Consider the following 14,222-nt stretch of genomic DNA (forward strand, 5'->3'; position numbering starts at 1 on the left):
CCTCCAAACCCGCCTCACCCCAGGGCCATCCTGCTTGTGTGCATGGCCCCCTGCAGGAGGGCACTTCAGGGAGCGATGTCACAGTGGGAGTGAGTGCTGATTGGTCAGCGCTCCCGACACTGCGAGACACCAGCCCAAAGGAAGGCGGGGCATTGTGCTTCTACAGTATAAGGCACACCCGCCCGCAGCAACACGCCCCTAGAACCCTCCCTTTCTCTCGGCTGGACAGTCCATTTCGCTGTGGCACAGAGGAAGCGGGCTAGGAATGAGACACCCTTCCCCATGGAAAGCTGCACTCCATGGCAGGCATGAGGAAGCTTTAGCCTACAGCCACTCACCTGATGAGAAATGCACCCCGGGCTTAGCTCTCCTGCCCTCTCACTGGCAGGGAGCTTCCAGCCAGCTCTGGAGAAGCACGACTCCTAGGCACGACTAATACAAACAAACAATAATAATAAAGGGCACTTCAGGCATCGGTACGGCAGAGCCTTGAGAGTTGCTGTCTTAGCTGGCAGACCTGCTATGGCTTCCCAGATCCCCAGCTCAGTCAGTGTGATGATGGGCAGAAGTAAAACACCGCCACACTGCATTTGCTCCTCTGTTTCTATTAAACCTTGTCACTTCCAGTCTTGTGGAGAGGGCACAATTCTCAGCCCGTATGCTCTTCAGTGTGGAGACTCTCTCACTGCACGCCTGTCCAGCACCTTGCACAACGGGCATCAATCCCAACTCCAGAGCCATACAAACAAACAACAATTGATATTCTGCACTTCTCTGGGGTCTGTTCCCCAGTATCTCAAAGTGCTCTGCTAACTTTGAGCCTCACACTGCCACAGTGAGATAGGTAACCCATCTATCCATCAGCTAAGGTACCTATTACTGCAGTATCCAAGTGTCATGATAAAGATGAACTGATATTTCAGAGTTCACTTCTGCCAGCATTAAATGCAGCTACCCCTGGGGTGGAGCAAAATGAGCTGTTTAACAGCTCACAGCACCACTGCACAACAGCTTCAGACTTGAAGGGAAGCGGGATTTCCAGATGGAGCTGCAGGGGGGATTTGAAGCAAGCAAAGCAAAGTGATGCTCTCCCTTGCTAAATTCCCATTCAGATCTCTGATTTTTCTAGCTGACTTAATGATCTGTTTGCAGTATTAACCAGCAGCAGCCTGCAGCATGCCTTTGCTGTGTAAACAACGCTGCAGAATAGACTAGGAACACGCTGCAGCTGCATTTACCTGTGCACTTTGAGTAGGGGAGAAATAGCTGATATATAACCCTAAGTGCATACAATGGAACAGCACCTGCTTTTATATACTGTAGCACCTTTTGTACACCCCCCAAAGCACTTTAGCAAAGGATCCCTGCATAAAAACCTGCTCAGCTTATCCTCGATTTTATTCCAGCTCTTGAGCTGTTTGGCAAAGGTTTATCCCTTCACAGTTTTAGACACTGACCAGGGCAACCAGCAGCCGTTGAACAGGGTTAGTATAGGCTGGCCATTTGCTGTGTAACTGCAGTTTTGCCCAGCACACACTGCTCTCCATTGGCTTATGAAAGCCCATACCAAAATCCACTCTTTCCTACAGGTCTGGTGACAAACAGGAGCAGCCATGCAGAACAGCCATGGCTCCTAGCCTTGTAGCATTAGTTCAGTTTTCTTTCTCGGGTCTACGCAAAAGATGCAGTCTGCACTTAAACATCGGTGATGGGCACTCAGCAAAGCAAAGTCTGATAGATAAACAGATCCAGAAACTGCACACACTGCTTGATTTATTCCTTGGTTAACAGATTGACCCAAACTATCAAACTCTGATAGAGAAATGGCTCCAGAGATGATGTGATTAGAGAAAGAGTCAGTCTTGCCTCGGTGGCAACAGGTAATGCAAAAGAAAAGTCCTGCTGCTGCTGCCTTCCCTTTACTGCACCAACCGTTATAATTATACGCAAGGCTTTATCGTCTTTACCATACAATCTTCAGGCTTTTGCTTGGGGCTTGGATCTGACTCTTCACACAAGATTGTCTGGCTCAGTCTGTTCTGTGCTGGATTGATATATGACCCTATGCGGTGCTAGGGTGACCAGACATCCCGATTTTATCGGGACTGTCCCGATATTTGCTTGTTTGTCCTGTGTCCCGACCGATGTTCGGTCAGGACACGGGACAAACAAGCAATTTTGCCCTCCGCTCCGGCGCACAGGTGGAGCCCGGAGGGGCTCGCGCCCCCCCGCCCGTGCCCCGACTCTGCCCCCTCCTTTCCCCATTGGATCCCTCCCCAAATCTCTGCCCTGGCCCTGCCCCATCGCCACCCCCTCACTGCCCCATTGGATCCCTCCTCAAATCCCTGCCCTGGCCCCACCTCTTCCCCAAGCACACCACATTCCTCTCCCTCCCAGGCTTGCGCTGATCAGCTGTATGGCGGCGCAAGCGCTGGAAGGAGGGGGCGGGAGGGGATTTGGAGAGGACAAAATTGCTTGTTTGTCCAGTGTCCCAAGCTGCATGAAGGTGGGAGAGGCCGCGGGGCGCCTGGCCGGGCCGCCAGTGCCACGCCCAGACCCCACGCCTGAGGGGCAGAGCTGCCGCCCACCGGACCCCTCCCCTGGGACGGCTGGCGGCCCCCATTCCTTGAGGGCTCCCGTGTCCCCCGGCCCCTTTGTCCAGCTGTTGCGCATACCATGTGCCTTGCCCCGAACCCCCTGGGGCCGCAACGCAGGGACGGGCTGCGGGCGGCTCGGCGCTACAGGCCGTTCTTGTACCTGGGGACAGACTCGCCCCACGCACAGGGCAACTCGGTGGGGTCAGAGCGGCCGCAGGCTGAGCACGCCCCAGCCACTCACTTCCTAATCCTGGGGTGCTCTGTGCTGCAGGGCAGAGCTGCTGCCTTCCTGAAATGCTGCTGTCTGAGTGGGCAGGATTGCACCAGCTGGGCACCTTCCCCTAGAGGGGGAGGGGGAGACGAGGCGAGCTGGTGCAAGGGGGGGCCCTCTGGCAGCTTTTTTTTTTTGCTCCCCCCGCATCCTGATATTTCACCTTTGTCATCTGGTCATCCGATGTGGTGCAGAATAAGCAGAACTACCATTCCCCAAGTCAGTGATGGGCTAAATACCTAAGTTCATTGGATGTACACCGGAGAGGGGCTGTGTGTTCCAAGTGCAACATGTAAACAAGAGCATCTAGAACCCAGAAGTCCAACCGGGCATCCGGTTAGCTGAGTATCCTCCCTCCAACAGCAGCCAGCACCACTAATGGAATAGCCCATTATGTGGCAGCGGGTCCCTAACCCCCCCATCAGTTAGCGACTGGTTTATGCCTCGAATCAGGAAGGTTAATATCCCCTATAAACATTTGATCCTCTCTAATGGAACTGGATTTTCCCATTATCCATATAAATGTCTAATCCATTTTTAATCTTCCCAAGCCCCTGGCTTCAGTGACACCTTGCAGTGGGGAGTTCCACGGGAGAATGTTAAACATTGTGTAAAAACATACGTCGTTCCATCAAATGTTATCTTTTCATTGGGTGTTCCTTGTCCTTGCATACTGAGAGAGAGTTAACAGAAGGGCCCAGTTTACCTGCTCTACCCCCATTCCTTAGTGTAAACACCTCACTAATGGCCCCCCATTCATCTTCCTTCTGACCTGCACAATCTCTTCCTTCAGCCTCTCCTCATACAGCACTCTCCCTGCACACAGCAATTTCGTTGCCCACCTCTGGACCCTTTTGCCTTGTGCTCCATCCTCATGCAGGAGACGTGACCAGATCTGAGCCAATATTCCAGGTGGCTGCCAACAGATTTACTTAGCATAGGTCTCTAACGCAAAATGTGTAGCAGGCAGCTATGACAGTTCAGAGAGGCACTGAGGCACACCACAGATAATAAATAATAGTAGTTGGGAGAAGTTTCTTATCAAAGTGAAGGCCCCAGACAGATTGCAGCTGCTTGTACTCAGTTCAATATGCAAATATGCTCGTTTGCTGGGCTGGAGAAGTTCTGCAGTCAGACATTCTAGAATTAGCACTACCAGCTGAGCTGGGCACTGATCAGTGTGCTGAGTGCTCTGTAGGCATACACGTGGCCCTGGCTTGCCCCACACAGGGACCAGCAAGCAGAGCAGTGGAAGCAGCTATTAACATGCCCTCTGCTCATGTTTCAATCTGCTCAGCATGATCTTCTCCCATAGCCCAGGTTCACATACAGGATGTAGCTCCACTCTTAGCTGGGAACACTGGAGTGATTATCAGACAGAGTTCTGAATCCTCAAAGGGGTACAATGCTGCGAACGGTTAAAATGGGACAGGCCACTGCAAGGAAAAACTGCCTGCAGTTCTCCCTGTGTGTGTGTGTACCAATGGGGTTTTAAATGGCTGATGGATAAACACCAGGTTGCTATGTGCCACTGTAACATTAGTGACTAGAACTAACATACAGGTACGTAGCCCAAAACAACAGTAGGTCGACTGACAGATAGACAGACACACACACATAATGGATAGAGACTCCAGTGCAGCACGGCTGCCTTGCTTAAAATGCGCAGATAGGATCAGCCCAGTGCAGGGCACAGAGCCAGCACAAACTCTGCTCCTATGCACATGGGGAGTGTGCTGGCTGCAGTGGGAAGTGGAGCAGGAGCAGCTGAGTGGAAGGTGGTGGCACCATCCTCCTGCAGCCTCTGCAGGGTTCCCCTCTTCTGTACACACCCACCCCAGCATCTCCTTCTGTTGAGAGCAAAGTCCGAGAGCCCTAAGCCCACTCATTGCACTGCCCTGGGGACACAGATGTGTTACCTTGCCTCGGGCAGAAGGATCCATTAGCTCTATGCTGCCCTGCTCCAGCAGGGGGATACAGGCTCTCTCTCGGCAGAGACCAGTACCAGTCCTCAGAGTCTGCAGCTCAAATTGAGAAAATTAATGCTGGGCTAATCTCAAAGGGTCCCAAGTGCCAGGTGGAGTTAGAGAACTGTCCGCACGCTAACAGGCTCTGAACCAGGGCTCCTGGGTGTGGAAATGCTTGTGGGAATAGCATTCTCTAGGACTTCCCAGTGCCGCTCCGCTTGGAGACACCACAAGTGTCACGGGCTGGGTGAGACTCCAGTAATTCCACTTATGGCCAAAACCAGGGAAATGTTCCCCTGTCCACCTCCTAACAGACTCACTTCACCCCTTCAGTGCAGGTTTAGCCTTGGGCTTGTTTTAAGCCAACAATCCCTAATACTATGCTCTACAAATATGCAGAAACTCCAGTAAGGAGCAGTGAAATAGAGACATCAGTTCTGACTGGCATGCTAACAGTGTAGTGCTGTGGGCAGCAGAAAGATGTAGACAGACATGATATCTGGCAGAGCTATTACACATGGCATGCACTGTGCACACACGCAAAGCGGGAGACAGGCGATAGCACGCAACTCTCCACTGCCATGTACGCTGGTGCCTTGCCCGGGTTGTGTTGAACACAAAAGGCCCCGTTACAAAGGCTACAATGACTGCCCTGCCAACCTGTTCTGAGCACAGCACCAGGACCAACCTGCAAGGCTGGCAGGATTTTAGATGCTCTGGGACGCAATGGGGACCCAGGCACCACCACCATGTAATTGTTAAATAATAACAATAGTGATGCTTTTAAATAAGATGAATTGTTTAAAAGAACAAGAAACAATGTAGCAAAATACTTACCCTTCCCAGGGATCACGCCACTGGACTGAATGAATCTGGCCCAAGAAGTCTGTGAGAGCTGCCTAATACAATCTGCGCAGGCTGAGTACTGGTGATGGCAGAACGTTCTCTTTAAAGATGTTAAAAGACTCTCAGCAGCTGACAGATATTGCTGAATACGGATTCTGCACTTTGTGGGCAACCTGCCGCATTCCAAAAAAGGATAGTGCTAAAATACGGCGTTATAACCTCAAAAGAGGTTGCCTGGTTGATCTCCCCCAACTGTGGAGGTGGGGTGCAAGGATTCATTTAATCTAGAAGCCCCTGGAATAACCATCTGATAGGCAGAGAGATGCAGGAAATTAACCTCACTTAAAGGGTGAAATACCCCTTTGCTGCTGCAGCGCCCAAGCTCAGTTAGTCTCTGAAATGCCCGTGTGTCCCTCTAGTGTTAGCCGGCTGGCAAGGAAGAACTGGGGACAGATGTGAAACTACAACTGCATTTGCTTTTGCTAGCAAACAGATACAGAAAAGTCTATTAAACGCCTCACTAGTTAAACAAATCGATTCAAGCCCTTCCTGTCCTTAAATGGAGATATGGACAAACACTTCAGGCTACTCCGGTCATTGAAACCACTGCTGTGTTTACTACAGGTATCTAACTTGTCAGTACAACATGGGACTTTCACAGAAACTTTAACAGACAAGACTTCTCTGCAGCAGGATTGTCCCTCTGTTATTTGCATTGGTAACATCCCCTCCCTCTCAAGTCCCACTCTAGCTGTCCTTGCAGCCACTAGCTCCAGAACTTCCAACTTGCAACAGGTTACTTGGAATTTCCAGACAAAACATGACAGCAGAACTATGGGATGGGGTTCAATGGCAACACATACACAGAGATGGAGATAAATTCTGGACAGAGACCCAGCCCCTCAGCTCCTGGCAAGGGGATTATCAGTGCTGCTAGCTACACATCTGTGCCAACTCCAGTCCCTTTAGAGAAGTCACCTCCTATGCCAGTCTGCCTTGGCTCTTGGTGTGCATTAGCTCTCTTACCTACGGGAAGAGCTCAGCCCTGCAGAGCAGGGATTACTGTACCTGGCTCCGAGATACTCAGGCTCTGGTCTGAAGGCAGGAGGAGGAACCCCCTGCAGGTGTCCAAATCCAGGCTGGGCAGGCTTTTCTTCCGGCACAGGTCGGTGACAATCCGAACTGCCTTCTGACACCGGCTGTCCTCCTTGGTGGCACTCATCTCCAAAACTGCATCCTTCACTCCCCCTAGCTGACTGTCTAGGAAAACCAAACTAGGGAAAGAATGTATTTATCTCCAGGAACACACCACCACCCACTCTGCCCCCTGGTGCTCCTGTGCTGTGCCTGGCTGCACACTGCCCCTGAGACGTCAGGGATCTGAGCCCTTCTCAGAGTTAGGACTTGACTGCCGGAGGGCAGCTTCCTGCAATCCAGCCAGTGTCTGATTGTCTGATTGCCTCTGAGATCAGATAGCTCTGTGCTGCCAAGGCGTGTGCCAGACAAGGAACCTCCTACCAAATTCAGTTTGATGCCTTCCATGTTACATTTTAAAGCTGCAGCCCAGAGCATTTTTTTAACCTCTTACTTGCTGCACCTTCTCTCTCAGCATGTGAGGAGACATTTCCCCTGCCCAGGTGCATAGCTCAAATCCAAGCCTAAGAGCCTCTGTGCAGAAAAATGAGCGTTGGAATCCTCCAGCCAGGAACAGCTTGTCACCAAAAATAGCGGAAAGCAGGGAGTGTGCTACACACTGCTTCCAATTGCAGAGAGCAATACACAGAAAGAAACAGATTTTATTTACTGGCTTGTGCCAGTGCTAACGTACCAGGCTATGGACAGCGATAGGGAGTGCAGCCGTTGTTATGTTGTGTAATTAGATGATTTTTTTAATGTATGATGGTGTCACTTTTGGATGCCTATTGCAATTTAACAGATAGGTCATGCAGCATGACAGAGCTACTCTGTTTAATAGAAAACACATTTGTTAGGCATGAGCAAAGAAGCAGATCACATAATGGGGTAATTACAATTATCCTCAGTGGAATCATTTCTTGCTGCTTCTGGAGAGGAGCAGCTAGTGCAAATATAAATGAAGGTGCTGGAGAGAAAAGCAGAGTTAAGCTGGCTACTGTGCTAAGCGTCCATCTCACGGTGGAATAGGAAGTGTGTCGGGATCCATGCCACTGCACTTGTCCTGTCCAATAATCACTTGCTGCAGCTCTCTGAGCAACACCACAATGTAAGCCTCAGCTCAGGGCTCCGCAAATGCCCACACAAAGCGTCAGGCACCTTTGCAGCTGTGTTTCCTCACACAGAGCAAACTAAAAGACACGCTGTAGCCAACTATCCGGACCTTCAACGCCCACTCCTGGGGGCACAGAATAACCTGGCACTGTTCTGCCAAATGGCACTGCAGATGGACCTACATGGGTTGCCTGGCATAGCTAGGGTGGAATAATTCTTAAATACTTAAACTGAAATATACCTGGTTTAATCTGAAATAAGAGTGTCCACACTGGTTTGCTTCGGATTAACTAAAATCAGTTAAAAATCACACCGTTAGTTAAAACAAGGCAGCTTGTTGTGTAGCCAAGGCCTCAAGATCCTGTAACACGTGCAACAGCCCTAGATAATATTTTAAACTGGCCTTCATGCTCTCATCTCCCTGATCAGTAACAGTGACACTGACCGGGAGTTTAGGCTGCCCTGATGGTGAGATCTAGACTGTAGAATGGTCAGTCCCTAGGGCAGTAGTTCTCACTCTTTTCCATACAGTAACCTGGGAACTACTCCCCTGCATCTAGCCAGAAGCCCCCACCCAGCAGTGAGGGGAGGGCAGGGTGGTCACAATCCTCTGACCTTCTTTGTGATGCTGCTGGAGGTCATGACCCCAGGTTGAGGGGCGCCCCTACTCTGAGGGAAGCTCTGTCACTTGGAATATTTATTGTATTTTTTCTCTGGGCTGAATAGAACACTGGATGTGGCCATTTCTTTCTCTAACTTCTCTCACCTTCTGTCTCAGGGACATGGATGGTGAATTCAGAGACAACTGCTACCAGAGCTATTTGCCATGGGCCCCCAATAGAAAAAGGCAGGAAGAGTCCAGCGCTCTGTCAGGCCCATGGTCTGTGCCTTCCCAGGCCTAGAAAAATCCTTGCTTATCACAGAAAAGGTGGTACACCTCTACCCTGCTATAACGCGGTCGTGAGGAGCCAAAAATCCCTACTGCCTTATAACTGAAACCTTGTTATAGCGGGGTAGCGGCGGCACGGCTCCAGTGGTGATTTAAAGGGCCCGGGGCGCCCCGCAGCAGCCGGAGCCCCGGACCCTTTAAATTGCTGCCGGAGCCCCGCTGCTACCACGCTATATGCGAACCCATGTTATATCGGGTCATGTTATAGCGGGGTAGAGGTGTATTTGCAAACCCCTGGAAGAGGTTCCAAATATTTAGTTATGTATAAAAATAACCTATTACTTCCCAATTCAAGAGCCGCTTTTGGGAGGGATGCCCAACTATTTCATACATCAGAAATGCCATCAGGGAGTTAACGAGATACCCAGAGTGAAAGGACACATAAAAATCAGTCAGACAGCCACAGAGCATAACCAAGTCCATTAAAATGCACAATAAATCCCCGGAATGGCAGGTTAACGACTCCCTCCAAGACATGCCGTGCGGGTTCTGTAACGGCAGTGAGTGACAACCGCCCCAGACTGAGGTGCATGTGCCAATCGAGTGCTGTCAGTGACACTGGCTCTGAGGTTCACATCCTGTGCTCAGGATTGTCACAGGCGCATTGTTCCTTGCGACACATCTAAAACAGGCGACGCTGTGTGTACAATTCTAACCGTGCGAGAGTTACCGTTTCACCATGGCAACGTGATACAGTGTTCCAACCATCCTGCCTGTGCGCAGGCTCCCATGACAGTGCGGTATGGAGCTCAGCAGCTAGTGAACCGCATGGAGCAAGACACCAAGCACTTCTCAGGTCAAAATTCCAGTTGCCATGACAACGTGATTGAATCTGTTTATTGAGAGGCAGTGTCCTGTGGCTAGCCACACACAGACACTTCTAATGAGTTCCCCTACCCCGGCCGGCAGAGCCAGGAATATGCGCAGGATCAGAGGCATTTCAGGAATAGGTTGCCATACATAAGGGTAAGATAGAACATTATCAGCACCAGCAACCTGCTAGGGTCTCGTATAGAGCGCACAGGACTCTGCAAACCATGCAGGGAGCCCAAACTTTGCAACACTGGAAGCCGCACTGGCAATTTCCCAGGAGCATAAGACTCATGTGTAATTTGCATTAAAGTTTACATAACAGCCTCACTCAACCCCGTCTTTATTTGCATGTTGAAAACTGCAAATTATCCACAGAGCTCGTCCATGTAACCAAGCCACCGCCTGCGCCCGCTGCCCAAGTGCCCCTCCCCATTGTTTGCATCCCGACGTTAGTTAGACTAACCTCTCGTTTTGTTAGGCGAGTTGTACAGCCCAAAGCACGGGGGGGCCTGACCCTGATTAGGGGCTGTAGGCTCCCCACAATACCAGGACATTAATAATAAAGTTCTCTCCCAGCGGGGCTGCCCACTGGGCACGGGATGCTCTCAACGCTGCACGGGCGGGGGTGGGGGGGGCGGGTATTGCTGCCTCCCATAGGAGAAGGCATATTCCTGTGTTTACACTGGTGTAAGTGAAGAGGGTCAGGAAAGTGACACTAAATACACTGTGTCAGGAAAGGTTGAGAACAACTGCAACCCGCTTTCTGTTCTCCTGGTCTGTGACTGAGCAAAATGCAGGGTGGGACAGGCGCTTGGAAGGAGGTTCTCCACTGCAACCAGCCAGGGGCTCGCTGGCCTTCAAAGCCTCCACAAGACACACACGCACATCGCAGGGGGATGTATGCAAGTCTGTGGCTCAGAGCTGTCTCCCCTCAATGCACAGCTATGCCCCCAGGGCATGCCAGACTCAGCCCTCCCGGTTTTAAAAAAACACAAGCTTGGTTTTCTTTACTGGCTGTGCCATCAGCTGGGCTGCAGTGGACAGAGTGTAGCTGTGTGACCACAGAGCTGGCTGTAAAAGAAGGAAACAAGAGACGGTATATACTGGTAAAAACTGCACTCAGTACTTGATCCCTTTCCATTAGCGCCTCTTGTCTCTCTCTTCTGAGTCAACAGCTTCTTCTATACACTTGATCTCTTTCCATTAGTGGGCTGGCACCTTCTACTCTCAGTGCTCCAGAGCACGCGGGTCTGTGGCCTTTGCGTCAGTTATTAGTGCTAGCAACTCCAGAATCAGGAGCATCATGCAGACAAGTAATTAGGTCAAGGGTTGGGGAACATCCTCCTGGGCTTCCAGGAGAACAACACACTCTCCAGGCTGATTAGATCTAAACACGTAATATCCTGGAGCTGCTCGGCGGGGCAGAGATGGAACATGTGCAACTGTTGGCCTTGTCAGCAATGATCCAGATCTAGGGGTTTTAGGCCTAGGGCTAGATTCTTCTCTGCAGATGGAGGGTTTAAGACATTTTAAACAAGAGCTGCAGGATCCAGCCTTAAGTTACGTCTTCTGCAATTCATGAACTCCTGTGCAGTTGAGGAGCGGGGAAGAGAGGCAGACTATGCCTTAGTCAAAGGTCTGGGAAATGCACACAGAGCGGCAGACTCTGTCCAAACAATCAGGTATATATAATCTCCTCTTGTGTAGAGCGAAAAACAGCCCAAGCCAATTGGGGCCCTTCCTACTGAAAGGCATGAGGGTCACACTCGTCCTTTTCTCAGTTTGTTTCTGGGAAAGGAGAGGTTGTGCCCATGTGGGCAAGTGAGAATCAGCTGCTTGGTGAAAACACTGGAAGATCCTGCCTTCTTCTTCCAAACCTCTGCGTCCCTAGCTCACCTCTGCATCTATCCCAGCTCTTTCCTTGCTGCCTCCAGGATCCAGTCTGCCTCCGGCTGTGTGCAAGGGCTGAAGGCAGCAAGAACACCAAAACTCCTCTCTGAAAGAGACATCCAGACTTTCCTTTGAGCACCAGGAAGAGCGTCTAGAGACGCCGTCTATGCTCGCAAACTCCCGCAGGCCCTTACTGTCACTACAGCAGAACCCAGACGTGCTCCCCACAGCCAAACTTCCATTCCTCGAGGTGACCAGTGAAGGCGCCTGGTGCCTCCATCTCCCCCAGGCAGGAACCACGATGCGATCTCAGACTCCTTCCCTGATCCGACCTATATGCCCAGCAGATGTCTGCCCTTGCCCTGCAGCGCTCCCAGCTCTGGCAAGCATCTCCGCGCAGATATGCTCACAGCGTTTGGGGGAGCACAGCACCTCTTTCTCACCCCTTTATTGCCAAGTGGCTCAATGTTATGTTTAGGGATCATTAAACAGAAGTGTCCGCGCTCGCACTGCATCTCCAGCTAGTCCAGCTGAGCTCAGACTTGAGGATTTAACAAGTCTCTAAAACGTAAGGTGAAAACTGCCTAGTAGACCTGGGTAACCTAGAGAAATGCTTTGTATGCAACAATGCAGATCTTCAGATCGTTTGTAAATAATCCCTTCAGACAGGACCGAAAGGTGAACTAATGAACAGAAAGCTCTGGATGTAATTTGCATTGGATATAGGGCTGCACACAATCCCCAGCAACCAAGATTAAAGACACCCATATTCATAATGCTGTCAGAGAGAACAGGCTCACAGAAGGACTGGAGTTTTTCTTCCTTAAAGTAATACATGAAAACCAAAGCACAAATCATTATAATGAACGTTTGAAAGAGTATACGGGCAACAGAAAATCAGCGACCGTACATTGTGGCAGTCGAAGCCAGTTCGTGTACCTTGAGCTCATTGACTTCTATATCTTGCAATCTACGTCTCTATAAACAGTTGAGGAAAAACAGAGCACTAGATACAAAATCCATCAGAAACAATTGGCACAGTTGTTCTCCCTCACCCCAACCAGTGAGTCTTTATGTTTTGAATATTAATGAATGAGCAATTTTAACAAGCATGCTGCTGGCAGCTGGCACTCTCAGTTGACTGGGGATCATCTCCTCTTACCCAGAAAGCTGCATGTGGCACCACCACTGACTCAGCCCCCGGTGCTGTCTCTTGAGGCTCTGAGCTCCCTTGCAATGCTTGATTGTATGTAACAGGCCTTTGACCAAACAGGTCCGGAGTACAAAGTGACAGGACAAAGCATGACTCATGCATCAGAGCAAAGACCCAAAGGGCTAGGGGGACTGGGAAAAGACGCCTGGGGCACACCAATGAGTCAGAGATAACCTTAGCAAATGGGTAAGCAACGTCCTTCTCTGAGATGCTCTAGGACATCACACTGGCACCACTGCCCATCCCAAGTGTCACAGGGTCACAGTTCTCCAGGTTCCAGAGAGTACAAACATGGGGAATGGCAGGGAGTTTCTTTCCTGTGTGTATTTCACTCTTATGAGTCCCATCACCATTCAATACATTTCCAATCGATCTAATGCCATGATATGTTGTTTACAGGACACAATGGCGCAAGCTGCGTTCGGTATGAGTCAGTACACTTTATGTGTAAGGGGTCTGGTCACCAACGTGGGAAAGGAATTGTGTCCTACATGGGAAGCCATTCAGGATGTACGCTTGTCCACCTCGGCGCTTAGCTTCTTCAGGAAAACATCACATTTTGTTTGCCTTTGAATTATGATTTCTTTGAAACTGAATTTCTAAACTAACGGAGTCTGGAGAGGGTATAGCAGGATTTGCTTATGCCAGTTCTCACTAGTATTGTAATATTGTTTATTCTCTCAATTTATATGATATTGGAAATGGCTCCAAAATGATTCATAGCTTCTGACAGTGAAAAACTACTCTGATCTGGGTCCTTTGGCAACATCAATGTGCCATCTGGGTATAAACGGAACATGTATTTCTGTGCACCAACAGATACCACTTGGCTATGCAGATGTGCTGAGATCACCCCTGTCTGACTCAAAACAGAGGTGAAACCAACATCCTCACTTAATCCCAGCACTCAGCAAGGGGGAGGAAATTATTGCATTTGTCACACTAGCCCCAGAGCTTGAAGCCAGGAAAGCGTCTCGATCCAGTAGATGCAGTGGAAGTTGGAGTCCAAGCTAGCATGGTAAAACAGAGTGTTTAAATCAGCGTCCCTGTTCTCTGCTCCAGGCTGGGGTTGCAGTGGAGATCAGACGGAGAGTGATGTTTCTCTGATTCCCATGGCACAGCAGGCCGGAATGGAATGTAAGTCTCTGGTGCGTATTCCCTGGGAACAATGGAATGGAATTAAACACCTCTTGTCATGGAAGCACTGCTCACGGTTGAGTTTTGCACTTCAAGCCAAGATTCACCCTCTTCACTGGGTACATACACAAGGGGCTCGCCTTTTCCCACTGAGCACAGGTGGAAAAGTCCAAGACCTGCCTGTGCAGGAGCCTTTTATAGAAGGAAGGATCTCCTGGAGCTGGGTCCCTTGTGCTGGCAGCTTACAAAAGCCTTATGAAGGCTCCACTTACTACACAAAACAATGCTAAAC

The 14,222-nt window shown here is 50.1% G+C and overlaps 1 protein-coding gene across 8 annotated transcripts in view; it reads right to left on the bottom strand.

The window, feature by feature from the left end:
• Positions 1 to 8,482, bottom strand: part of SYT6 (synaptotagmin 6) — an 86,290-nt gene extending 77,808 nt beyond the window's left edge. For 2 of the 8 annotated variants that reach the window (XM_045012126.1, XR_006578631.1), the window contains exon 1: positions 6,750 to 7,204. In XM_045012126.1, coding sequence (XP_044868061.1) covers positions 6,750 to 6,903 — 154 coding nt within the window. In that variant the 5' untranslated portion in view covers positions 6,904 to 7,204. Of the gene's footprint in view, positions 1 to 5,672; positions 5,990 to 6,749; positions 7,206 to 8,169 lie in introns of those variants that run through there. The other 6 variants (XM_045012125.1, XM_045012127.1, XM_045012128.1 and 3 more) reach the window with 6 other exon arrangements.
• Between the last annotated feature and the right edge of the window lie 5,740 nt (positions 8,483 to 14,222).

This window comes from Mauremys mutica, chromosome 4 (genome assembly GCF_020497125.1).
Source record: "Mauremys mutica isolate MM-2020 ecotype Southern chromosome 4, ASM2049712v1, whole genome shotgun sequence".
In the NCBI taxonomy this organism is placed as follows: domain Eukaryota; kingdom Metazoa; phylum Chordata; order Testudines; family Geoemydidae; genus Mauremys; species Mauremys mutica.